This window comes from Cynocephalus volans, chromosome 3 (assembly GCF_027409185.1).
Source record: "Cynocephalus volans isolate mCynVol1 chromosome 3, mCynVol1.pri, whole genome shotgun sequence".
In the NCBI taxonomy this organism is placed as follows: domain Eukaryota; kingdom Metazoa; phylum Chordata; class Mammalia; order Dermoptera; family Cynocephalidae; genus Cynocephalus; species Cynocephalus volans.
In genome coordinates this window covers 95,225,540-95,253,526 of record NC_084462.1, presented here as the reverse complement: position 1 = coordinate 95,253,526, position 27,987 = coordinate 95,225,540, and the positions used below count along the sequence as shown (strand labels likewise).

The 27,987-nt window shown below is 48.5% G+C and overlaps 1 protein-coding gene across 1 annotated transcript; it reads right to left on the bottom strand.

The window, feature by feature from the left end:
• On the bottom strand, nt 1-27,987 carry PLA2G4D (phospholipase A2 group IVD). Its single transcript, XM_063090065.1, has 20 exons — nt 27,928-27,987; nt 23,201-23,273; nt 22,907-23,043; nt 22,192-22,323; nt 21,356-21,396; nt 20,957-20,999; nt 19,611-19,674; nt 19,103-19,239; nt 18,029-18,139; nt 17,863-17,900; nt 17,545-17,680; nt 17,052-17,188; nt 15,665-15,887; nt 3,637-3,754; nt 3,125-3,262; nt 2,755-2,862; nt 2,424-2,615; nt 1,969-2,135; nt 1,148-1,334; nt 1-248 (listed from the first exon to the last, which is right to left on the bottom strand). The coding sequence occupies exons 1-20, from the start codon at nt 27,970-27,972 to the stop codon at nt 1-3; spliced, it is 2,475 nt and encodes an 824-aa protein (XP_062946135.1). The 5' UTR covers nt 27,973-27,987.

Below are 27,987 nucleotides of genomic sequence, written 5' to 3'. Positions count from 1 at the left end.
TCAGAGTGTGGCCCTCAGGGTCCTGGGGCCCCTGAGCAGCCTCAGGTCTGTGCGCCTCCGGTGCTTCAGAGCGGTCCTCAAAGCCTGTAGGATGTCGCCCTGGCTGTTCCGCACGTTGTAGTCGCTGAGCTGCAGCAGGCGGTCGAAGTCTTCCTCCTTGTAGGTCATGTTGAACAGGGCATAGGGGGAGGTGGCCCCAGTGAGATCCACTTGGCCAGCCTGGAGCTCTGCGGGGCTGCGCTGGACACCTGCCCACGGAGGAAGGGGGTCAGGAGCAGGGCACAGAGGCCGCATAGCTGGGAGGGACCAAGCCTCCCAGCAGGGCACAGGGGAGGGCTGCGCCCCACTGAAGGGGTCCTTGCTCTTCTCCCAGTTCTGTGTCCTTTGCACAGAAATACAATTGTGGGTGGTAGGGTGCTATTTCAAGGTATGAAGAGTTTGCTACTCCCACATTTCCTTGTAGTAGCTTGACACTTCCACTATTCAGGCAGCCCCCCAGCATCTCTCTACATTGCTTTTGGGCAAGGTGGAAAGAGCCAGAACAAGGAAGTCAACTGGGTTAGCAAATGCTCGTGGTGAAAACAAGGGGGCTTTTGCTTTGCAAAAACTAATCTTTGTTGAGAGAGAAAAATTCTTTAGAATTCTAAGATGTGGGCTGAGTATAAGAGCAAATCGGGAAGATTTGTTATTATGGTGGGAACTAGAAAGCTGGGAATAATGCACAAAGGCAGAAATTAGTTCTCACCAAAAGGAGATACAATTCTGACCAGTTGGTGGGAGGAGAGGATAGAAAAGAATGTGATGAGGGTTTAGACTTGGGGGTCCCTTGAAGATAGCCCAGCCCCCTGAGAAGGGGCCCAGCCTGGGCTGGGGTAGGATGACAGAGAGGCCAACTGAAACCACCCCATAGGCAGGAGAACAGAAGAGGCTAGGGGTGGCAAAGGGCACTTGGGGAAGGGGGAGGCCAAAGGAGCCTGGTGACACTACAAAGAGGAGGCCGGCACAGTGACCTGTCCGGAAGCTGGCTGGGACCAGCCTTAAGCCCTTCCCTGGGCAGTCTCTCTTCCCTCTGCTGGGCGGCTGGGAGGGGCCTGGGCAGTGGCTCTGAGGGGCCAGGCTGCGTGGCTGTTAGAGAGGGCTGCCTCACCAGGGGCTGAGTAATCTTTGAAGGAGGCATTGACCAACGGGAAGTGCAGCAGGACAGGGGCCTCAGGGCAGGTAGGGTCTGAGAAGAGGTAGCACTCCCTGGGCTGGCGGAGGTCCTGAGGGCTGGGCTCCACGCGGGGGAAAGGCAGCCCCTGGGTCCGGCAGTACAGCTCAGTCTGCTGCAGCACCTGGTTGGGAGGGGGCGGCCCAGATCAGCACTCTAGAAAATGCTAGGATGGTTCCAGCCCAAACTGGCTCCCTCAGTGTCAAGACAACAACCTAGTTCTGTCCTGTTCATGGCCCAGCTAAGCTGCATGGTGCCTTGGAGGGAGTCTAAAGATTCTGGTGGTCTGCAATGTTGTTTGGTTAAAATCTTTAGGTGGGGGAGACTAAGCACCCTCCCCCTCCATTTTGGATTGCTATTGCTGGATTATTCACTTCCCAGAGTCTAGAGGGCCTCAGTAGGGGACCTACATCTGCATCAGGGCCCTGCCCCCACAGAGTCCCCACGGGAGGTCTGGTGCGATGGAGGTGGAGATGCCCAGGCTCTCCTCCCAGCTCTTACAGCCGTTCCTCTTTGCAGGGTGGGAGGTGGCTGCGCTTCTCCCTGTTCACCTGCCCTGGGAGCCCAGGGCCCCAGCACCACCACCCTTCCCAACTGAGGACCCTGGCAGGAGCCCGTGGATCAGAGCCTGTCACCCCTCCTTGCCTCTGGAGACCTGGGAGGTATGGGGCAGTGTTTCAATGGCCCTGCTGCTCGCCTCTGGAGCTTGGCCTGGCCGGGCAGAGGGCCTTGGGTTCCTATGGAGTGACCAGAGGCACCTGAAAGGGCGAGGATAGGGAGTAGTCGAAGGAGAGAATGAGGTCCAGCCTGCGGCCCCGTCGGAACATGGAGGGACAGCTGGTGTTGATGAAGTAGCCAGCGTCCACCAGGCAGAGCTGGGGCTCCTGGGGGGTCAGCTGGCCGGGGATGGAGTCTAGCTGGCAGTCTGGTGGGAAAGGCAGTGACAGTCAGAGACAGCCACCCTGCCTCAGCTCATCCACCCTCCCCCTTCATACGACATTCACCTCCAGGTCCCCTTCTTACCTCTGGGTCACTCCCTGAATGTGCATGCCACCCCAGCACTTCCCCAAGACCTCCCAATGAGATCTTCTCCAGGCCACACCCCAGAAGTGGGTGCTATGACTCCCAAGGCCTCTGCCAGTCCCCAGCTATGGCCCATCCCCCCCCAGGAGCCCAGTCTTATTACCTGTGGACACATGGTCACGGCCTTTACCTGCCCAGGTGGAGAAGTCTTTCTGGCTACGGTAGTCCTGGTGCAGCTGGAGGCCCTGGAGGAAGTTGGAACTGCACTGGTGGAGTGGCCTGCCTGTCAGGAAGCCCTTGAATGCCTGGGCCAGTGCTGTTCCAGGCTGCAGCCATGAGGTCTCCAGCCACGAGGTCCCTGAGGAAGCAGGGGGCTCCTTTTCTGCAGCCAGGAAAACAGACTTTGGTCCAGCGAGGGGCCTGCAAACGCCTGACCCTTCTTCCCCTCTGAAACCCACCCCCAAGCAGCGTCTGAAAGGAGCAGCCTCATTCCAGGCTCCCCTCAGTGCCCCCTTTCCTACCTATGTTCCTGATCTTGTCCCTGATGTGCTGTTTCCAGGCCTCCCCAGAGCTGGTGAGGTCATACCAGGTGTCCAGCAAGTTCAGGGAGAAAATGTTGCTCCAGATACCTGAAGGCCAAACCCCCAAGAGAGGTCAGCCCTCAGGCCCCAGCGCCCTGCCTCCCACCACCTGGAAGCCAATGGTCCCCACCCTTGTGTGCTGGTGGAAAATGGGAAATGGGAGAGGACTGCTCCTGCAATGGCTCTTCCCCACCACCCAGTCCCCGCCCCTCATCCTGGGACTCTGCCCAGACCTGGGCTACAAGAGTCACATCTAGGCAGAGAAGCCTGGCCTGGGAGTGGCCAGGGCCTTCAGAGTGACCTCCATCACCTTCCAGAAAGCAGATCCGGTCCTCGGGGAGCCTCCTCATCAGTCGCCCCATGAAGAATTCAGAGCCGAAGAGCTCAGGAGGGATGAAGGCTCCATACTTCAGGAACCCGACCTCATAGGGGGAGAACTCGACCCACTCTAATGGGGAGGAAGAGGCAGGAATGTGAGGAGAGTGGGCTGGGGGAACCCTAGCTCTGGCAAGGGCCAAAGATGCTGCCCCCAAGCAGGCCTCAGTCTCCATCCTGCTTGCCACTCATGCAGCAAACATGAGGAAAAACAGACTCCTGGGCTGACCACTGCCCCACCCAGTCCCTCATTCACATGCTCAAATACTCCCCACCCCAACAACAGAGAGCTCTGGGCCAGCTCCGGAGCCCATCAGCATCACCACCCGTCCAGAGGTTGTGGCATCTGTGCAGCAGATGTTTGAATTCTCTGGAGATTCTCAGTGTGCAGAGGATTTGTGTGTGTGTGTGTGTGTGTGGTGGATGGTGGTGTAGACAGGACTGTACCTTTGAAGTCAAGTGTCTCCAGATTGTTCTCTTTGACATTCAGGCTCAAGTAGAGGGGCAGAGGGTTCTGACCCCGCTCCAGTGCGGCTCTCTGTCCTGACAGCTTCTGATCCATCACCTGGGGTCGGAGGGCATGAGAATCTCAGGGAGGTTGGTAGTGCCCTGGAGGCAGCAACTCCACCAGGACAGGGGCAGGTGGTAGTGTGGGCTGGCGGTGAGGAGGCAGCTCCTTCACTGGGATGCAGGGGACAAGGGTGGGTATGTGGAGTCAGTTCTCATGCCTGTCCCCGTGTTCTGACCAGCCCCACATGCAGAGTCTCCATCCAGAGCTATGCAGGTTGTGTACTGCATATCTCCAGGGAGGGCCATTCACAAGAATTGCAATGTCAGCAGTCTCCCTCCCTGTGTCCTGTGGCCCCACCTTTATGAGTTTAAGGGTGGAATGAATGTAGATACTGACACAGACAGACAGACAGACAGACAGACACACACACACACACACACACACACACACACACACACACACACACACACAGCTTTCCAGAAAGGACCCAGCAATCCCCTTTTACTATGCATTATAAGCTATGCCAGGGAGTGGGCTACACCTTCCAGGTTCACCTTAATGCAGTTCAAGTTTCAGTCCCTCTCAAATGCTTTCCTGACATCCTTGCCTGTCCCTGTTTGTCCCCCTTCTTTCCTTACTAGGAGGTGATATTTCTAATAGGGGTTCAGTTTTGACTCCTGAAAGCAGTGAGGATGAATAGGCCCAAACACAACTGACAAGCACTTCGCATGGTATGAGGCTGTACCCTGTTGTTCATTTGTGCCTCCTGTTCCTAATTTTCCCTTCAGTAAAGCTCCAAGCTCTGTCTTTAATGGCAAGGACTGTGTCTAGCCTTTTGGGGGAGCCTCTGTGGAGCCTCCCTGAGTTCTAGGGGCTCAGAAAGGTCTCATTCTACTGAAGACCAGAGATGCCAACATGCTCATCTCAAGCACCAACAAGGTTAGTGGTGGTGGCTGCCTGGAGCACCACCTTGGGAAGGATTCTGCTGCCACCGCTGGGGTGGATGCTGCCAGCCCTGGGCTCTTTCTTCTAGGGCAGTACATATGTCATGAATGCGCCATCTCTTTCTTAGGCTCTCCAGGCTGAAGGATGTCTAGCCCTAGGGAGCTCCCAACCTGCCACATCAGCCCTGATCATCAGATTACTTAGAGAACATGCTAAATATACAGATATCTGGGACTTTATTGAGAATCAGCCTATCAGAGGTCACTTTGGAATCTGCCTTTTAAAAAAATTTCTCCAGATGGTTGTTCTAATGACCACCCAAATGTGGGTCCCAGGATTCTAGCCCAGCTGACCCAATGAGGAGTTCCCCTCCCATATCCATAGCAAGAACCCAACACACCCTGTATATTTCCTCCTCCCCAGCAGCTCTTCTGTCACTTGATGAGAACACTCATGTGCCAACCCCAGTTATCTTTCCCCTAGTTCTTCAGTGGTACCCAGTATGACTTGAGTTATAGTGAACCCGCAGGAAAATCCCTAAATGGGTCTCGAGCCCTGGCCACTGATGATGTTGATATCTACGAGTCAGGCCTGTAGCTGTGAATGTGTATACTTGATGGGGAGGGAGGGGTTTGACTAATACCTGTGATTTTCCTTCTTGAGGCCTTTTTTTCTAGGAATCTGTTTGTTGCTCTTTTGATATGTACGATGATATGTATTACACAGTTGCACAGTTCCCACTCTGGGGAAAGTTTTGGAAAAGGGTCGGCACACCCCTCCATCTACTGAAACAGCACCCAATATCCCCTTTAAGAGCTCACCAGTAAGCTGGGGCAGGACCTTTGGTCTCTAGCCTCCCAGTTTCTAAATGGGTATCCCCAACCCTGCCAAACACCAGAAATGTTGGAGCTTGGTGCCATGCTGGTGATGTGTTGACATTGTCTGGGCATTGTTATGTGGTAGACAAAAGGGTGTGCAAAACCTTTTGCTCAAATTTGAAGAAAAATATGGACGACCTTCTTAACTCAGGAAAAGATAGGAGAAAAACTATGAGTTTCTCCTTGGGGAATGTTAAGAAGTTTCTAGGCAGTTCAGTGCTTGCCAGCAAAAGATTAAAGAAAAAAGTTTCAAAGATAGTTTGAGAAGGACTGATCATAACTGGTGTATTTTACAAATGGGTTTTTATAAAAATTGAGCCAATATTATAGTTGTATGTAGTCTAATAATGTTGTTCATAGTAAAGTTTCAGAGTATGGTATTTCTCTAATAATATTTAATATTAATGAAATTGTACTTTTTCATGAATGGAGTTATATTTTCTGACATTTTAAAGATCACTTTTAGTACTTTATATATAGAGATAATAGACTTTAAGAAATTGGAAGTCAACGCTTAAGTTGTCTGAATAAAACATTATTTTAAAAAGCGTACAATAGAGCTGCAAAAGCGAGTCTCTAAACAGGGAACACGGCGCCAGGGCTGCTGTGGATGAAGACAGGATCCCAGAGGCCGGGGCTGCGCTGAAGGCGGCCAGCTGCCCTATTCAGGATTCGAGGTTTCAGGCCGGCATTAAAGAAGATTCCTGGGAGTGCCCGAGCCGCGCCATGGGACCGACTGAACAGCCTGAGGCGGCAGTGGCTGAGAACGGGGAAGGCGACAAACCAGAGGCACAGAGTGAGCGCCCGACCTGGCACAGCCCTGTGAGTGACCCCTGGCCCAGCCCTGCTCGGGGGGCTGACACCCACCTGGCTTCCGCCTGCATCACCGGGTCACTCACTGCCCCGGGGCTGCCTCCATTTTCCCAGGTGCTGGCAGCTCCGGCCCAGCTCGGCTCGGCTCCTCACTGAGCCTTCCCACTTGCTTGCCCTGGTGCGGGGCTTCCTGGGGCCTGCGGGCCAGCCTCCCCTCCCACTCCCTCTGCAGTTCTCTGGTGGGGCTGGTAGCGTGGGGCGTCCCCGGCCAGTGTCGGGGGGGCAAGGAAGTACGGGCGGGGCCGACTGTCACTCCACCACACCCTGGACTCCGGCCCCCGGTAAACTTCCTGTTACTGGGAGGCAGATACCATCTCTGCGGCCACCAGTTCGGAAAAACACCTAACCAATTTCTGGTTGGGAATAGTGTGGTAGGAGAGTTCCCAAGTCCGCTTGAACCTGCCGGAGAGCTGGCTGCAGGTGGGTGCTAGATTCAGTCCATGCCGGGGGGATACAAAGGTGAACAAGTCCCGAGAAAGATCTACACAGTGCTACAAAGGCACCCAGAGCGACCGGTCGTCTGTGCCTACCAGAAACCTGGTAGACTTCCTGGGCGAGGCGGTGCCGAGCAGGGTCTTGAAGGCCCAGCTGATAGACTAGGGTTGCAGAAGACACGTCCCAGCCCAGCACAGTGCGCACAGAGTGGGGAGACGTGCGGCCAGGGAGGCGGAGACTCGACAGAAACCACACACCCTGTGGGGTCGCCACTGCACGATCCAACAGCCTGGCCCAGAGCACACGGAACAGGGAGAAGTCCTGCACAGGAAGTGAAAGCTCAACAGAGATCACACACCCTGTGCTACGTGATCCACCAGCCCACCAGAGTCCAAGCTGACCAGAAAGGTGGCTCCCCGGAGAGGCCCAAGACCTGAGGCAACCATACACACAAGGCACTAGAGGCCAACTGAGCAGTCACGGAGGGAGCCATACGAAATTGGCAACCACAGCAACATCCTAGTTAGTCATTAGTCTCAAACCAGTGGACTGTGAAACCCCCTGCCACAATGAATAAACATCAAAAAAAAGATACCAGAAATACAAAAAATCAAGAAAGTACACCACCAAAAGTTAATAAATCTCAAACTCTAGATCCAATAGAACAAGAAGCCCTTGAAATGACTGACAAGGAATTTCGAGTGATAATTCTAAGGAAACTGAATGAGATACAAGAAAACTCAGCTAGACATCATGATGAAATGAGGAAAAGTATACAGGATCTGAAAGAGGAAATGTACGAGGAAATCAATGTCCTGAAAAAAAATGTAGCAGAACTTGCTGAACTGAAGAAGTTATTCAGCGAAATAAAAAACACAATGGAGAGTTTAACCAGCAGGCTTGTGGAAGTTGAAGAGAGAACCTCTGAACTTGAAGATGGGCTGTTTGAAATAACACAAGCAGACAAAAAGAAAGAAAAAAGAATCAAGGACATTGAAGAAAATCTGAGAGAGATATCAGACAACCTTAAGTGCTCAAATATCCGAGTCATGGGTATTCCAGAAGGGGAGGAAAATGGAGATTCCATTGAAAACATATTCAACAAAATAGTGGCAGAAAACTTCCCAGGTATAGGAAAAATCACAGATCTTCAGATCCAGGAAGCTCAACGATCTCCAAACGTATTCAACCCGAAAAGGCCTTCTCCAAGACATGTTATAATCAAATTGGCAAAACTCAGAGACAAAGAGAGAATCTTAAAAGCTGCAAGAGAGAAGCGTCAAATCACCTATAAGGGAGCCCCAATCAGGCTAACATCAGACTTTTCATCACAAACCCTAAAAGCTAGAAAGGAATGGGATGATATTTTCAAAATACTAAAAGACAAAGATTGCCAGCCAAGAATACTCTACCCTGCAAGGCTATCCTTCCGAAATGAAGGGCAAATAGTATATTTCTCAGACAAACAAAAACTGCGGGAGTTCACTACCACATGACCACCCTTACAAGAAATCCTCAAGGGAGTACTGGGTTTGGTTCCTGAAAAATAACTACCACTGCCATAAAAACCCAAGAAAAATCAAAACCCACTAGTATAATAAAAATGGCATTAATGAAGAGAAAACAAGCAAACAAAAACGCTATCTACAACCTAAGGAACCAAAAAAACACAGAGACCAAACAGTAAATCAGAAAGCAAGGAACAAAAGACACCTAAGACAACCAAACAACCAATAAAATGCTAGGAATAAATCAACACCTTTCAATAACAACTCTTAATGTAAAAGGCTTAAATTCCCCAATCAAAAGACACAGACTGGCTGACTGGATCAAAAAGGAGGACCCAACTATATGCTGCCTACAAGAGACCCACCTCACCCATAAAGATTCACATAGACTAAGAGTGAAAGGATGGAAAAAGATTTACCATGCAAACAGAAAAGAAAAACGAGCTGGAGGAGCTATTCTTATATCTGACAAAGTAGACTTTAAACTAAAAACCATAAAAAGAGACAATGAGGGACACTACTTAATGATAAAAGGACTGATCCATCAAGAAGACATAACAATCATAAATATGTATGCACCCAATGTTGGAGCAGCCAGATTTATAAAACAAACTCTATTAGACCTAAAGAAGGAAATAGACACTAATACCATAATAGCAGGGGACCTGAACACCCCACTGTCAATATTAGACAGATCATCTAGGCAAAGAATCAGTAGAGAAACACAAGATCTAAACAAGACTCTAGACCAATTGGAATTGGCAGATATCTACAGAACATTCCACCCAACAACCTCAGAATATTCATTCTTCTCATCAGCACATGGATCATTCTCCAGGATAGATCACATATTAGGTCACAAATCAAGTCTCAATAAATTCAAAAAAGTTGGAATTATCTCATGTATCTTCTCAGACCACAATGGATTAAAACTAGAAATTAATAACAAATAAAACTCTGGAAACTATACAAACACATGGAAATTCAACAGCATTCTACTTAATGACATATGGGTCCAAGAAGAAATCGAGCAGGAAATCAAAAAATTCATTGAAACTAATGAAAACAATGATACATCATACCAAAACCTGTGGGATACTGCAAAAGCAGTATTAAGGGGGAAATTTATTGCATTAAATGCTCACTTCAGAAGAATGGAAAGAGGGCAAGTGAACAACCTAACACTTCACCTTAAAGAACTAGGAAAACAAGAACAATCCAAACCTAAAGTTAGCAGACGGAAAGAAATCATTAAGATCAGAGCAGAACTGAATGAAATTGAAAACCAAAAAACAATTCAAAAGATCAATGAATCAAAAAGTTGGTTTTTTGAAAAGATAAATAAAATTGACAAACCATTAGCATGGCTAACAAAAAAAAGAAGAGAGAAGACTCAAATAACAAAAATTAGAAGTGAAAAAGGCGATATTACAACTGATTCATCTGAAATACAAGGAATCATTCGAGACTACTATAAACAACTATACGCCAACAAATTTGAAAATCTGGAGGAAATGGATAAATTTCTGGACACACAAAAGCTCCCAAAACTGAACCATGAAGACGTAGAAAATTTGAACAGACCAATAAAAATAAAGGAGATTGAAGCTGTTATCAGAAGGCTCCCAACAAAGAAAAGCCCAGGACCAGATGGATTCACAGCAGAATTTTACCAAACATTCAAAGAGGAATTGGCACCAATTCTTTACAAACTATTCCAAAAGATTGAAACGGACGCAAATCTCCCAAACTCATTCTATGAAGCAAACATCATCCTGATACCAAAACCAGGTAAAGATATAACCAAAAAAGAAAACTACAGGCCGATATCCTTGATGAATATAGATGCAAAAATCCTCACTAAAATACTAGCAAACAGAATACAGCAACACATACATAAAATTATTCACCACGATCAAGTGGGATTCATCCCAGGGATGCAAGGTTGGTTCAACATACGCAAATCAATAAATGTGATACACCATATTAATAAACTCAAACACAAGGACCATATGATCATCTCTATAGATGCTGAAAAAGCATTTGATAAAGTTCAGCACTCATTCATGACAAAGACCCTCTATAAGTTAGGTACAGAGGGAAAGTATCTCAACATAATTAAAGCCATGTATGACAAACCCACTGCCAATATCATCCTGAATGGGGAAAAGCTGAAAGCTTTTCCTTTAAGAACAGGAACTAGAAAAGGATGCCCTCTCTTACCACTCCTATTCAACATAGTGTTGGAAGTACTAGCCAGAGCAATCAGAGAAGAGAAGGAAATAAAGGGCATCCAGATTGGAAAAGATGAAGTCAAACTGTCCCTGTTTGCAGATGGCATGATCCTATATATCGAACAGCCTAAAACCTCTACAAAAAAACTGTTGGAATTGATAAATGATTTCAGCACAGTAGCAGGATACAAAATCAACACACAAAAATCAGTAGCATTTCTTTTCTCCAATAGTGAACATGCAGAACGAGAAATCAAGAAAGCCTGCCCATTTACAATAGCCACCAAAAAAATAAAATACTTAGGAATTGAGTTAACCAAGGAGGTGAAAAATCTCTATAATGAGAACTACAAACCACTGCTGAGAGAAATTAGAGAGGATACAAGAAGATGGAAAGATATCCCATGCTCTTGGATTGGAAGATTCAACATAGTGAAAATGTCCATACTACCCAAAGTGATATACAAATTCAATGCAATCCCCATCAAAATTCCAAAGACATTTTTCTCAGAAATGGAAAAAACTATCCAGTCATTTATATGGAACAATAAAAGAGCACGCATAGCCAAAGCAATGCTGAGCAAAAAAAAAATAAAGCTGGAGGCATAACACTACCTGACTTTAAGCTATACTACAAAGCTATAATAACCAAAACAGCATGGTACTGGCATAAAAACAGACACACTGACCAATGGAATAGAATAGAGAATCCAGAAATCAACCCACACACTTACTTCCATCTGATCTTTGACAAAGGCACCAAGCCTATTCACTGGGGAAGGGACTGCCTCTTCAGCAAATGGTGGTGGGATAACTGGATATCCATATGCAGGAGAATGAAACTAGATCCATACCTCTCACCGTATACTAAAATCAACTCAAAATGGATTAAGGATTTAAATATACACCCTGAAACAATAAAACTTCTTAAAGAAAACATAGGAGAAACACTTCAGGAAATAGGACTGGACACAGACTTCATGAATACGACCCCAAAAGCACAGGCAACCAAAGGAAAAATAAATAAATGGGATTATATCAAAATAAAAAGCTTCTGCACAGCAAAAGAAACAATTAACAGAGTTAAAAGACAACCAACAGAGTGGGAGAAAATATTTGCAAAATATACATCTGACAAAGGATTAATATCCAGAATATATAAGGAACTCAAACAACTTTACAAGAAGAAAACAAGCAACCCAATTAAAAAAATGGGCAAAAGAGCTAAGTAGGCATTTCTCTAAGGAAGATATACAAATGGCCAACAGACATATGAAAAAATGCTCAACATCACTCAGCATCCGGGAAATGCAAATCAAAACCACACTGAGATACCATCTAACCCCAGTTAAGATGGCTAAAATCCAAAAGACCCTGAACGATAAATGCTGGTGAGGTTGCGGAGAAAAAGGAACTCTCATACATTGTTGGTGGGACCGCAAAATGGTGCAGCCTCTATGGAAAATGGTATGGAGGTTCCTCAAACAATTGCAGATAGATCTACCATACGACCCAGCTATCCCACTGTTGGGAATATACCCAGAGGAATGGAAATCATCAAGTCAAAGGTATACCTGTTCCCCAATGTTCATCGCAGCACTCTTTACAATAGCCAAGAGTTGGAACCAGCCCAAATGTCCATCATCGGATGAGTGGATACGGAAAATGTGGTATATCTACACAATGGAATACTACTCAGCTATAAAAACGAATGAAATACTGCCATTTGCAACAACATGGATGGACCTTGAGAGAATTATATTAAGTGAAACAAGTCAGGCACAGAAAGAGAAATACCACATGTTCTCACTTATTGGTGGGAGCTAAAAATTAATATATAAATTCACACACACACACACACACACACACACACAAAAAAAAAACCGGGGGGGGGGGGGGAAGAAGATATAACAACCACAATTACTTGAAGTTGATACGACAAGCAAACAGAAAGGACATTGTTGGGGGCGAGGGGGGGAGGGAGGAGGGAGGGAGGTTTTGGTGATGGGGAGCAATAATCAGCCACAATGTATATCGACAAAATAAAATTTAAAAAAAAAGAATAATTATGATTTGTAACAATATATATGCTAGTAATACTGATTTAATCAACATATCTCAATGTTCAACTCCAAAATTTTGTATAATCGACTTTGATTCAATAAATAAAATACATTATTTAAAAAAAAGCGTACAATAAATGTTATCTTTAAGAGGTCAGGCTTGATAACCAAAACAAACAAACAAAAAGAAACAATAAATTGAAAAGCTTTCATATCGGGACAGATTTTTAAAAACGACATAGGTGCTCATTTTTAAGAACAGATAGATATCCAGTAATGCCACAAGAATTTATATTTTATTGTGAACAATAAGAAACTAATTGTTTGTCTTCTTAAAAATGACTATAAACTTTACACCTAAAACTATGCATTAAGTCATTACTGGTGGATCAAATGGTAATTAAAGTCTTTTTTATAGCCTAGGATCAAACTGCATATTCTAGCACCTCATAAAGTGAACTTTAAAACAAGCTTCTCCCACTCTATAATAACAAATTGCTGTCACCGGGCAGAGAAGTCAGTTACTAAAACACATCACCTTCAAAACTGAATATAAACTTAAACAATAGGTTTAAAGAATGCATAGGACATATTAATAAAATAAACATATTTCAAGTAATTATGTTGGTTTTATAAATTCAATGAAATTTTATAATTTCAATCAAAATCCCATCAGCATTTATCACGAAACTTGACTTGCTGATACTATTATGTAAATACAAGAACAAAGGGCCAAGAGTAGCCAAGATAATTCTAAAGAAGAACCAAGGTGGCAGATGGGGTAGACTTGCCCTAACAGATACCAAGATTTATTTACAAAACTATAGTAATTAAGTCAGGATGCTCTTGGCATAGGGATAGAGAACCAGTCCTGTTAGAATGGAATAGAGGGCTCAGGAAGAGTCCCACGAATACATGAAAACTGATACATGACAAAAGTAGCAATGCATCCAATAAATGAGATGGGAAAGTTTGCTATCCATATGAGAAAAAAATAAAATTGGATCCCTATTCACATCATACCTGAAGATAAATTCTGGGTGGATTAAAGTCCTATTTGTAAGAAACAAATCTTTAAGACTTTTATAAGAGTATATAGGAAAGTATTTTATAACTTTGGGGGAGGAAAAAGGAAGACTCCCAAAGGCACAAACCTTAAAGGAGAAAAATGATAAGTTGAATTATATTAAAATAATGCATCAAAACCATTATAACTGGTAAAGGGTGAATATCCAGAATGTATAACGAATTCCTACAAAGCAAGAAAACAAACAAACAAACAAAACCCCCCACACGAATTAAATAGAAAAATGGAAAGGGATTTGAGGAAGTAATCCATGAAGGTAGAAGCCCAAATGATAAATATACTTAAAATATGATCAGTCTCACTAAAAATCAAGGAAATGCAAAACTACATAAATGTTCACACCCATAGATGAACAGAAATTTAAAAGTCTGCAGCAGACGTAGAGAAAAAGGAACTATTATACACTGGTAGAGGGCTTGTGAGTTAATACAACTCTTTTGGAGAACCATGGGCAATAGCTAGGAAAGCTGAAGGAACACGGACACAATGGCCCCACACTCAACCACTGGGTATATATCTTGAAGGCTTAGAGAATCTCTAATACATGTGTACAAGGTGGCTCGTGCAAAATTGTTCATGCAAATGATATATTTTTCGTAAGGATATATGTATTAAAATTACGTGTAATAAAGCTGTATATAATAAAGGAAAATAAAACGTACGTATTATATGTAATTGTATGTTATAGATTACGTAGTAGAATAAAGTATAACAGATTTTAGATATGCACGTGATGATAAATCTAACTTGAGGATGATGTTACCTCTGAGGGCAGGAGGGAAGTGGGACTGGGAGAGGTATACAGAGAGCTTCAATTGTATCTGTAACATTTCATTCCTTAGGCTGGTAGGTGAGATCATGCATATTCATTACATTACTCTTTATGCTTTGTTTCCTTAGGTGTGAAGATTTTCATAATGAATAACAATAAACATTAAAATTTGCATAATAAATGTTTTTAATAACAAATAAGAATGGTTGGTAGTTTATAAGCAGCATTGTGCTTGCCAGTAAGAGTAAAATTGAAAGAAAAAAATTCAAGGCAAATTCATTTTTGGTTAGATTACATGGTAACATTTTTGATCAAACTCCTGATACCCAAAGATAAAGAAGATAAGAATCCTTCTGTTACTAATGTATCTTATAGTTTACTTTTTTTGTTATGCACGTTAAAGATACTTAACTTTTAGTTGTTTCAAATGCTTTTGAAATTTTGTTCAGATAGTTATATGCGCTAAAACAACAGTGTGAATAAAAATCCCTGATTTTACTAATTGTATCAGTTAGTGCAAGATTCAGCAGTTAATTTACTAAGCTTTCCTTAGGAGAATTGTAATAAAAAAATATGTACGGTCAGTGTTCTCTTGATGTTGTTAGGACAACAGGAAAGAAATATAATAGTTAACACTTAGCGCTTACTCTATGCCAAGATACCACGGAGTGCTCACAACAACCCTGGGAAGTAAGTACTATTCCTATTCTTGTTGTGCAAATGAGAAAACTGAGGCACAGGGAGCTGAACCTGCCTAAGGACACATAATTAGTAAAAGGCACTAGGATTAGAACCCAGGGAATCTGGCTCTAGAGTCTGAGCTTTTACCACTACTCTAAAGATGAGGAACGCCGCAGCTCACACTGAAGTATAAGGAAAAGTGGTTCCAGCCATTCCATTGGCTCAGACAATACAAAAGCTTTGTTTGCTTAATTGGCTTTGATATTGACTGATCCCTAGCCTTTGGGAGATACAGAAATTTCTGTTCCATGGTAATTAATTGAAGAATAGCCTGACTCAGAAAGGTAGCACCCCATTGCTGGGCGCCCGCTACAATACTTCTGCAGTCTCTTCCACCAGTAGGAAATGCGCATGCGCCTGTTAGCAGCTCGGCCGCGCCCGCCCCAGCCGGTGCGCACGCGCTCCGCCCACATGCGCAGGCGCCCTACCTGGCCGTGCAGCATGGACTCCAGCACCAGGGCCCACAGGTCCACAAAGGTCGTGGGCTGGCCCTGCTCAGCCCGCAGCTCCAGCTCCCGGCGGTAGCTTGCCAGGCGCTCCGGGGAGAAGGTATCCAGCTTGCTCTTGGCCAGATGCTCCCGGGCGTGTCTGATGGGTCCCTCGAGGTCCCTCTGCGACCACTCAGGGTCACCGTACAGGTGGGCCATTGTCCTGGACAGTAGGAGGCTGAGGCCCAGCATGGGGCGCCAACTCCTCCTTCCCACCTGCCAGCTTCTCCCAACGTGGGGCTTCTGCATCAAGTCTACCCTGATCTGGAAAATGTGTCTCAGGGCTTTCTTTCTAGATCAGCGCTGTCCCATACACATATGTAAAACTAAATTTCTTAGTAACCACATGTAAAAACTATAAAGAAACCAGTAAAAAATAATAATATTTGACTTAATATATCCCCAAATTGTCATTTCAACATGTATTCAACGTAAAGTTACTAACGTAATTTGCATTTTTTTCAAACTAAGTCTTCAAAATTCACAGTGTATTTATATAACACATCTCAGTTTGAACTAGCCACATTTCAGATGTTCAATAACCACACGTGGCTAGTGGCTACCATATTGGACAGCTCACTTCTGGACCCTACTCCCATCTCCATTGTTCTGTCCTGAAGCCCTTTGAGAGTCTGCTTGTCAACAGGTGTCACCTAAACTCCTCTGAGGGGTTTCCTCCACTTTAGCTCCTTAGAGTTACATTTCAATAAGACTCAAAGGAATGAATCTCTAACAGTGAAATGCTCTACCTCATCATAGTCAGGGTGGGGGTGTAGGGAGGCAGTGTTGTCTTAAAGCATCCCTTGACCTCAATTTCCTCATCTATACTATGTGGACAATAAGAGAAACTACCTCAGAGAGTGTGGTGAGGATTAAATGAAGTAATAACAATGAAAGAAAAAAAGAGCTACCAATTTGGAGATACTGGTATGTGGCAGGCATTATGTTAAGTGTTTTACTTAGGCTATCCCACTCCAACCCTACAAACTATGTACTATTGTTATGCCATTTTGGAGATGAGTCAACTGAGAATCAGAGGAAACAGGTTGCTCAAAGTCACCCAGCCATAAGGGCTGTTGCCGAGACTCAAACCAGCTCCTTCTGAATCAGCTACCTTACAGCTCTTCAGTAATATCTGGGAGTGGATCTGGGAATGGGAGCATTGCCTTGCTCATGCCTTCCGTAAATGTCTGTTTCCTCCTTTTTGAGAAAGCTGTGTGGCACCCATCAGACCGCACTGCCCACACCCACTTGGCTTCCCCATATAGAGGGTCCCTATGGTGTCCATTCCATCCCCCTCTGCTGTTCCAGTTCTCAGGACCCTCACCATGTAGATCCTGAGGTGCCACTGAAGTAGGTCACACAATCCAGGAGGCCTAGCTTCTGCAGGGCCAATAAGTGGCCATAGAGCGAGGTCATAGCCCGGGCACCTCCTCCTATGGCCACAATGCCCACGACGGGGACCTGGACCACAAACAGACACACGTTGCCTTAACAAGGACAGGGATGAGCTGCCTCCTGCCTTACCCAGGGCCCCACCCTGCTTCCTGCCTCCAGGGAAGAGACCTTGTGGTCAGGGCCTGATGGAGTCAGGGTTAGAGTTGGGCTTAACAGCTACCCAGAAAGTGATAGCTGTCAGCCCAAGATAGAGCCCCAAAGGGAGCAAGAGCCCCCAAACCTACCCATGCCCCCAAATCTACCCCCATATACCCACTCTCCATTCTCTGCTGACTGGAATGTCTGGAGAGGCATAGGAATCAGGTACCCCCTTAAGGCCAGTCTAGAGCATCTGCATCCACATCCCGACTATAGCTCCAGACCTCGTCCTCCTGCAGGTCTCCATCCAGCTGCAGGGCCTGCTTCAGGGCTGCGGCCACCACCTGCTTCCTCCTGCTCAGGAAGGCCTGCTCCTCCGCACACGGATCGAATCCCAGGTGCACGGCCAGCTCCTTTGAGCTGTGGCAGTGGAGGATTCAAGGGTCAGGGGGCACCTGCATAGCTCAGTCACTGGTTGGCTAAGGCCACAGGGAGCTGCCAAATAACCCCCTTGCTCCAACCACAAAGACCACCCTTTTCGACAGCACTCCCCTCCCCCATGACCCCCTCTCACTCTCCCCACAGATAAGAACGTCCCTTACCAGCCCTCTGCTTTGAACTTCAGCTTCACTCCTGGGGCCTGAAATCAAAGCAAAGACCCTGCTCAGTTTGTCCTAGACCCTGAGGGGGACATATGTATCCCCTGGGGCCTTGGACTCTCCCATCTTCATTCTTACTGGCACTTGCCATCCAGTTGAGGTCACTTACATTTGTAGTAGGAACATTGATGGTCATCTCCTTTCCCATAGCCAAGGGCCTCAGGGGCACAGTGAGGTGCCCAGCTGGGTTGTCCCAGTTCCCACCATTACTTGTGGAGCTCTGGAGAGAAATATTCATTCATTCATTCAACTAATTCTTACTATCTAGACTGCAATCCAGACAGACACAGTCCTTCTCTGATAATACAAAAATAACTACAATATTTACAATCAGTTTAATTACAATTACTAATAATTATAAATAGTAAGAGCTAATATTTATTTAGTATAAAGGCATTGTTTTCACTGAATCACATGTATGAATTTACAAAGACCAGATAATGAAACGATGTTAGTAAGTGTTGTGAAGGAAATAAGCAGAGTGATACGATAGAGTAACCAAAGGTGGGTGTGTGGGGTCTATCTGAAGTGGGGAGTCAGGGAGGGCTCCTCTGAAGAGGTGCCATTTGAGCTGAGATGTAGAGGAGAAGCAGGAGGAGGAGGAGGAAGAGGCAGCCCTGGAAGGAGTCAGAGGAGAACAGGGAAAGCGCTCTGCATGTTGGAAAAGCGAGAGGAGACAAGTATGGCTGGAGCATCAAGAACGAGGGGAAGCAGAGGTGGGCAGGGCCTGCTTCAGGGCCAAAGCCACCACCTGCTTCCTCTTGCTCAGGAAGAAGCCAGGAGAGCCCTATCTCCCCCGTGCTCCCGCTCTCCTAGCTTTGCCAAACTTCTGGAATCTCTGAAAGCCCCCCAGCTCTCAGATATAGTTATTAGTCCTCAGAAGTGGGTGGGGCTTGGCTCTGCAGGGCCTTGTGGACACAGACATTAAGTTTTATTCTAAGAACATCACTAAAGGAGCCATTTGAGGAGTCACACAAAGACTGACATGGTGTGGTAGCCCCTACACCCACCTCGGCCCCTGGTCATTCTGCCTGTCTGCCAGTGGTAAGGTGCCTATCTGCGGGAGGCCGAAAAGGCCACAGCGGGCCTGGCTTTGGCAGGGGGAAGGCCAGGGAGGGGCCCACAGCAGCTGGAGCTGGCCAAAGGCTGGGATTGGTAGGAGAGTTCTAGAGCTGAGACTCACCCTCAGGTGCCCGCTCAGCTCTGTCTCTTGGGCTGCCATGTAGTGGAAACGGAAGGCAGTGGTTGTGCCCAGGGCACATGTCTGTGTGTCCTCATATGACCCCTTCAGCACCAGCTCCAGCTCCAGCTTGTCCTGACCTAGGGAGACAGAGGGCAGGTGACATGAGGGGAACAAGAGCCCAGAACCCAGCTCAGACCTGAGAAGCCAGCAGTGCTGTGTGGACATGGTGGAGGCCAGGGAGGCTGGCAAGCAGCATGCTGAAAAGGGCCCTCCTCAGCTTTCCAGGCCTCACAGCCCCCATGGGAATCCCACCTCCTGCAACATGCTCTCCCCCAGGTTAGGCGACCCTCCTGCCCGGGAAAATGTGTTGCTCTTTGTGTTGCGTGTGTGAGAAGGGAGAGGTAAGCTCTGTCTTCTGCTCACCTCCCGCCCTGTGCAGGTTTCCCAGCACCCCATATCTACCCCCACGTTCCAGGCAGAGTCCAGAACCGGTGCCAGCAGTTCTCACCTGCACCCTCAGCGATGCTCCCTGTGCTGTCCAGACGTACATCCAGGCATGACAGCTCTCGAGCCTGGGGCAGACACATCATGGGCAGGGGGCTCTTCAGGTCCCCTCAACCTCACCCCTCTGAGCCCCACTTTCCCAAATCCACCACACACAGAACAAGAAGTGGGTTCCCGAGTGGTACTGGATGAAGAAACCCTCCAGAGCCCCGTCTCCCCCCCACCGCCCAGCTCTCCTAGCTTTGCCAAACTTCTGGAATCTCTGGAAGCCCCCCAGCCCTCAGACATAGTTATTTCTTCTCTGTTTCTCTGTGGCCTGGACCTGGAGGATGTATTCTGTTGCAACTCTGAAATAGTGTATGCAACCCACTGGTCCACAAGATGATGGAATGGGGTGTCAGAGAAACACTAACATTGTAGCGACTAGAGTGTCTCTGCCTAACGGCCTGCCACATGAGCCTTCTGCGTTCTGTCCGTGAAGCATGCCAGCTGATGCCCACTGCCTGCTCTTGCCACTAACCCTCTCTGTAGAACTGCAGCATGTACCAGCCCACTGCTGATCTCCATAACCTCAGATAAGAGGCACCAGAGGCATGACTTTATTTTAATGTTTATTTTTAAAAGAAATACTAGCCCATCAAACCCGAGAGTGCATGACCATGCATGACCTGAGAGTGATTGCCTCTTTAAATTTTGTGCTCTAGGTGCCATCTCACCTGACCCTAGAGCCAGCCACTCCCCAGTCGTGCCTATGCTGCTGACCTGAGGACCAGGCTTGGAGTAGAAAGCTTCTAATGCATCGATCGCCACTGTGTGACCATTCCTGTTCACTGCAGCTTTAGGAGCTCGCTGTTTTAGGACACCTGATTGGGACTCTCCACAGTCCCAAGGTGGAGCTGACCCCCTGATCCTCTCCCAATCTACCTAGATTGGCAACTCCCTTTGAGCGTCAGTGACCTCAATATTAACCACCTGAAGGTGGCCTGGCCTACATGTCTTCGTCACCACCTTCCAGGGAAGAACTCAGAGTCAATCCCTAAGAACTATGAGTTCATCACGCATGAATCAACACCACCAGGAAGAACCTAAAATTTCCCCAACAGTCCCTCTGCCATCCAGCCTCGGGCAAGAACCTTCTCTCAGCAGAGCCCTTCCTCTCTTCTCTCCCTGTCCCCTTTAGCTCCAAGCCCCTGCAAGCCCCACAGCCCCAGATGACCATCTGGCTGGGAGGCCACAGGTGATCTTACCACCAAGCCCTGCCCTTGCCTTGTCCCTTCTGATCCACACCCCAGGCAGCTGCCCCTCCCCACCAAGTGTCTGCTCTGGGGCCCCTCCCCTAAGCCTGGTTACCACAAGGACATTGTTGGTGATGAGGTTTTCTGGGCAGTCCGACCTGTAAAAATCAAACCATCCAGAGTCCAGCCTTGCAAAGACAAACACTTCCTGCATTGACCTGCCCCCTTCACAGCTGAGGTTCCCGCCCATACGGGGTCTCCCTGGGGGGTGCTGAGGGCTCCAACATCCTGGAAAATGTTCGGAGAGGGAGATGTTTCTGCAGAATGGAAGGTGAAGGGAGAGAGCAGGGCAGAGAAAACATTGGCCTTCCTCTTCTCATTTCTCTAAAAGACCCCCTAGACCTCTGGCAGGGGCGGGGAGAAGAGGGACGGCGAATCTTGGCTGGACTGAGGGCCATTTCCCTACATAGAGCCTGGCCCCGGGATGCTCCCTGGGCTGTGCGGTATTGCTCACATTTTTTCCATAAGGAACTCCACGTCCAGCTCTTCCTCTCCCTGAAATCGGAGGATGAGCAAGCCATCAACATTTACATATATGAGGGTACTTCAAAAAGCTCATGGAAAAATAGAATTAAAAGATAACACTAATATTTCCATGAACTTTTTGAAGCCCCTCACACATCTTTCCAGTGTACACAGTTCTTTTATATGCATTATCTCATCATCTCAAGCAGTCTTTAAAGGAGGCACATAATTACAATTATTTCCAATTTACAGATGAGGAAACAGGTGTAGGGCAAGATGGGCTACCTGCCCACAGCTAGTAAGTCCGCAGGGAACAGGTCTCCCTCCCTCTGGGTCCCAAAACTCTGGGCAAGGCCAAAGGGGGAGACATGGCGTGCAGCCAAAGGAGGTCAAGGATGTTCAGGACCCACTTCTTCCTCTTGAGTATGACCCAGACCCCAGAACTCTGCCCTCTCCCTCCCCCAGTCTGCAGCAGGAAGAGTGCCAAGACCTTCACAAAGCAGCCTTGGGCATCTAGAGCAGGAGTGACAGAGCCACACTGCCCCAAGTTTTGCTTACACTGAGCTGTGTTTTGAGGGACACGAGGAAGTTCTCCACCTCCTGAAAACTTCCTGCCACAGATGACTAAAATTCCTCCATTGGGTGATTAAGTCTGTACCTGTAAAGCCTTCTCCTTTCCTATTAAAACACAAATATTTCTGGGAGGAGTTCACATTTTTCTGTGATTGAGTTCAACCCAGCAGCATTCCAACAGATGGGAGAAACTGAGCAACTTCCTCAGCCTGGAGCTGAAGAGGTGGGGCCCATGGGGACTTCCCCACCCACCTGGGGACTCAGGGAGAAGGTCTTCTTGAGCAGCTTGCCAGGGAGGACTTCGGAGACATCAAAGAGAACCTTGAAGCAGGCATCATCCTCTGTGACTGAGTCCTCATCATAGATGCTCAGCTCCAGAACATTCTAGGGACCAGGAACAGCAACTTAGCATATTATCTACTTATGGCCACAACAGCTCACCTCTGTTGAACTCTTGATGTCCAGGCCGGAAAAGATTATTATGCCCCACAATTTTGTACTTCAAGGTAAAAATAACTGTTACACTCACAAAAAGTATAAGGAAATCTAGCAAAGTTCCTCATTTTCCCCTCCTAATGTTTGTTTTTGTCAAAAATAAAATCTGTCAGGAAATGCTCTCTCTCTCTCTCTCCCCGATTCCCTATGTGCCAGGCACTGTGCCTGCACCGGCAGTCTTCTGCGCGTTGTCTCATTTAACCCCACAACAACCCAGTCAGCGGGGGACTCTTACTGCCTCCGTTTCACTGACGGGCTTAGAGGAATAGCAGCTTGCCGAAGGCCGGTCCCACAGCCAGTCAGTGGAAGGACCATGGCCACTCATTCACACGTTCTCTCACACACAACACGCACAGGCTGGAGCACAAAGACACCCTCCTCCCCAGAGTTTCTCTGACCAAGGCCTGGAGGAAGTGTGTTCCACCCCCATGAGGGTCCGCAGGAGAGTGGCCAGGGGTACCCTGGCCTTTACCTTGACCTGACTCTGGATTAGGAAACTGAAGGTCTCATTCCACACAGGATGACTGGAGTTGGTGACCGTTTTGGTCTTAAACTTTGTTCCAGGTGTGGTTGGCAGCTGCAGGATCACATATGGGTCTGCCTCACTCACTGTCAAAGTCAAGAGAATGGTGGTGAACTGAGCTCCTCACACCCCTCTTCCAGGGGCCCTACAGATTTCTACCAGCCCAACCTGGGGCATGTATTTGCCTTCCTGTGGGACGCTGATCTCTCTCCACCCGCAGGAGCCCAGGAGAGAGTGACTCACACAGGTCAGCCCAGGGCAGGCTCCGTGCCTCCAGGACCCTCACGGTGAGCCGCCAGCAGGCAGAGGCCTCCCCCTGGAGAGAAATAGAAGACTACTGAGTCCCTCCTGCCCATCCCTCACCCTCACCCAAACCTGGAGCTGCTGTGCTGCAGGCATCCCTGGCTGCCGGTACCCTCCACCAATCTCTTGATACTTGGTGATGCTAACACACTGCCAGGCATTCTAGGGACATTCTCTGGGGACCAAACAGCCTTAGTCTACTTTAGTCCATGTCCTCAGGGTCATGGTGCTGCACTGCAGCAGTCAGGAAATGGCAGAACACCCAGGGGCGGAATCTGTGGGACTCTCTCCCCTTCAGGGACAGGATTGCACAGTGTAGTGGACAAAGCAAGGAACTGAGGGCCAAGGAGTGGTCACCACACTGGTCAGTTTGGGGTCGACCATACCCAGAGCTCCCAAGGAGGGCAGCCTTTGGTGAAGCGTATGACTCTGCTGCCCACCCTTACCCGCAGCCCTTCTGGACAGGGAGTGGACAAATGATTCAATGGAGGCTGGGCACCGGGAGCCCAGTGTCTGTGACATCCACAGGGACCAAACTGGGGCCCAGTCCATCTGCACTGTCTGTGGTGTGAATCAGAAGACTGCAGGAACATCAGCCGTTACAGTGAGAAGTGGGTGCTGTGGGTGAAAGGCCCCGTGAATTAAGACGCTGCCGAAGCCACGTCAGGCCACAGACAAGCCCAAGTGATGAGGTAAAGAAACTGTGTGGGCAGAAGCCGGGAGGGGCAGAGAAGATGAGAAGAGTGTAGGTGGCAGGAGGAAAAGCAAGAGGGAAGGTAGGGCGTGGTTGAGTCCTGTTGGGGACAGGGCACTAGGGGGTATCCTCACACCCCACTGCTGGGACCCAGAGTGGCCCTGGGGTTTCTGTTCTTCCTGGGGTCCAGCTGCATGGCATTTGCTGGGCACCTTGAATAAGCCCCTGTGATCTGGGGTATCTCAGATGGGTCTGGCAAGACAAAGGGGCATTTTTTTCTTTGGGCTGATGCCAAGGAAGGTCGTTGACCTTGCAGCATCTTGAAAGGGAGCCTGCCCAAGAGGGCCACCTACAGAGTATGTGGTCCCAGCGGGAAGAGCCTGTGCAGGGAGGGCCTTTAGCATGAGGGTTATCAAGGAACAGTGCGGAGGGAGCCCCCAGCTAGGAGGGGACGCTGCAGGGCACAGGGTGGCTGGACCCCAAGGGACACCACTCACACGGAGGTGTATGAGATGGTAACCCCTGCAAACGTGCAAAATAGCAGTCCTAGAAAAAGACCCACAGATATACCCCACGCCACCCATACGCTGGGGCTTCTGCCACTCATCGGGCTCTGTCACCGGGTTAGACCCACACTAAGTGAGTATGACTTTCTCAGATCCTTTCCTCTACCCGCCCCCTCCGCCCCACCCATAGCGAGCCAGAGGCAGCGGTGCTGCAGTGGCGGACACTTGCCTCCACGTGGCCGGGAGGCGGTGGTGCTGCGGGACTAGAGCTGTTCGCCACTTGGCGTCCTCCCACAACCGTCCCACTGCCATGCGCGTAGTCGACGGCCTCAGTGTCCACAAGGAGCAGGTCCTTGCTACGTGCAGGGGCTGCCTGCGGGGCTGGCTCAGCACCCACGGGGACCTGACTCTCCGCTCCCCACAAGGAACCATAAAGGACGATGGGCCACAGCAAAGCCACTCATGACTCTTGGCCCTGCCCTGGCACCTTCCCTCTGCTGTGGCTCCACGCTGAGCGTCCCTGTCATTCTGGTCAGCCCCCCTGCAGAGCTCACGTGATCCCCCCAGCAAGGTGGGCTTGTTTCTCTCTTTTTAGGGATTAACTCTTGTGACACCAACAACATTTCGACTCTAGAGGCCTCAAGCCAGAGGTTATATTTGGCAGGCATTTAATGACTTTTTAGACACCTGCCTTCATTTCCTTCCCACACCGATTCCTCTACCGCCTGCCTTAAGGAAGGTGATGACTCGGTTGCTGGGACCCTGCAGGATGCTGAGTGGCAGTGCCCTGCCCCAAGGTAGAGGAAGGGCAGAGAACCCCTGCCTCACTCCCTTGCTCCTTGGGACAGGCCTGGCTCCACAAGTTCACAGCCTGTGGGCTGCTCTAAAAGCCACTTGGGGCTACTAGGAAGTGTCACCAATTGCTCACTTTCTAACCAGTCACCATCCCCAATTTGAGTGTTGTCCATTTCTCCCTCCGTCACCGAGAGCTTCTCAAACTCAGAAAGCTCCTAATTCCCTGGCAGGTTATTTTTCCTAGGGTGAAACCCTGATTCTCTTTACCACAAAGATCATTGCTAACATAGAGCACCCACAGCATTGTATTATTGTGGTAATAATTACAATGGCTGGTCTTCGCTGGAGGTCGAAAGACAGGCTCTGGAGCTAGGTTGTCTGGATTTAAATCCTGATCCTGCCACTTACTTGCTGTGTGACCCCGGACAAGTCACTAAGCTTCTCTGTACCTCCATCTCCTCATCTGTAGTGGGAATAATAATAGTATTGACTGCACAAGCTGTTCTGAGGCTAAAAAATTAATGCCTATAGAATGCTCAGAAGAACACTCACCAAAAAAGTAAGCAGTTTTTAGGTAATTGCTCTTATTGCTATTTAAATACGCTTTTTATGTTACTAGATGTTGTACTAAGCATATTACATATTCTAATTTGTTTACCCTCTCACAACCTCATAAGATAGTACTTCCATTTTTTCTCATTTTACAGATGAGGGAATCAAGGCTGAGAAAGACAAACTTGCCCAAGGTCACAGAGTAGGTGACAGAGTTTCAAACTTCAAGGCCAGAGCTCACAACCCCTGTGCTATTCTATCTTCCCAGGACTTTGCCTCTTTGTAAAAGCACTCAACTTCCTTCCCCACTGCAACACTAGAATTTCACAGATTTATTTTTGACTAATATGATCATTGAGCTAACTAACATATTAAATAATGTGATTCTTTTCTCCTGAGGGCATTGGGGTCTCATCTTCCCTTTTGAAAGGTCCTGCCCTCTGACGCACTGCCTTAATTGATGACTGCTCTGGATGCTTCTGGAGGGGATTCTCCAGCCCGGCAACCCACAGGATCATGGGAGTGCCTCCCTGTGGAGGGTCCCAGCCACTCTCACTCCGAGCCCTGTGCAGGAACTCTGAGCCTCTACCATTCTCCTCCCTGTGGAGAGGCCCAGGACCCATGTTTGCCAGAAAGCTTTGTGAGAGGCTCAGTGCTGGTCCCTGCCCATCTCAGGGGTCTGCAATATCTGTGACCATGATCCCGGTCTTCATCAGGAAGAGAGAAATGAGCAGACCCGCCTTTTTTCCTGCTGTCACCCAGTGACTGGTCGTGTGGCAGTGGAGGAGGCTGGTGAGAGAAGGAGGGGAGCCCAGGGCACAGACTCAGGCCCGGCACTCCGCTCAGTCAGGATGGACTGATGTTCTCTGACCACACCGAATGAGCCCTGGATGCCCAGCCTGCCCTGCCAGCCACACTGATGCTACCAGGCCAGGCCCCAGGCCCTGGTTCCAGCAGGAACGAGGCTGGGTGAAGACGCTGCTGAGGCTTACCCTCCACAGGAACCCACTTGAAGGCTGGGGATTGAGGACCCGATCTTGGGGACTCAGTCCTGGGAATACGGGCTGGGGGAGGGGTGCTTCCCAGGTGTGGGGCAGACTCAGTTCTGGGGCTCGGGGCTCTTGACAGGAGGGGGTGATGGAGCCAGGGCTGTCCTGCCCCTACACCACCCTGCAGCCTTGGGATCCTCCCAGACCCCCGCTGGGACATTTTCACTGATGTCTGACTTGAGGATGGGTCCTCCTGACCTCAGGCTGGGGCAACAGGACAGGTATTGTCCTTCAATGCAGGGATCCCTCTCTATCCCCCAGGATTCCTTGGTGTCTGGCCTGCCCCAGCCCAAGTCTTTTCCTGAAGCACCAGTCCAGAGCTGCTTGTCTGGATTCAGCTCGGCCTGGGTCTGGGGGCCAAGGCTCCAGAAACCCAATAAGGTCCACACATGAGGTAAAGGACCTCAGGACAGTGACCTGGCACACTTAGTCCCCCTCCTGGCCACTGTCTGGGGCACCAGGGGAGATCTAAGGATCCAGTCCTGCTGGCCTTGGTCCCTAGCAAAGGATGAGAAATCTGGGCTGAATGGGAATCCATGGCAGGGTTGGGGGCTGGCAGTCTGTAGGCCTCCTTGGCCTGGGTGCATCCTCGTAGCTCTTGGGCCTTAGTAAAGAATTGGCAGTGGATGGGGATTTCATCTCCTAGAGCTCCTGGGACACACAGAGTGATCCCAGGGCACCAGCCAGTTTCAGGAAGTCCACTGGCCCGCAGTGGTGGGCCATGGGCCTGGTGGGTCTCCTGTGACACACAGCCACCATGTTGTCTGACAGGAGATGTGAGCCTTTGGGAGAAGGAGGGGAAGGGTCCCTAAGGGTGCTGCTGCTTGATCACTTGTGGTGGAGGGGGAGGCTCTGCTGAACAGACTCATGTTTCCTGGGTCTCTGCTTCTATGAATGCAGATCACCCACCCCACCCATTCCCATCTCCAATCTCAGGTTCCCTTACCCTCTGCCTCAGTCTAGGCCGAAACCAGAATCACCTTGATTTCAGCTGTGTCAAGCTTCTCAGAACTCACCCTTGCCCCAGGCCCTGACCTGACTGGTACCCATGGGCTTGGCAGACACTGTTACCTGCTGAGGATGGCCAGGTGGTCCTCTAGGTGACAGGCTCTCCATGCCAATCCTTTTGTC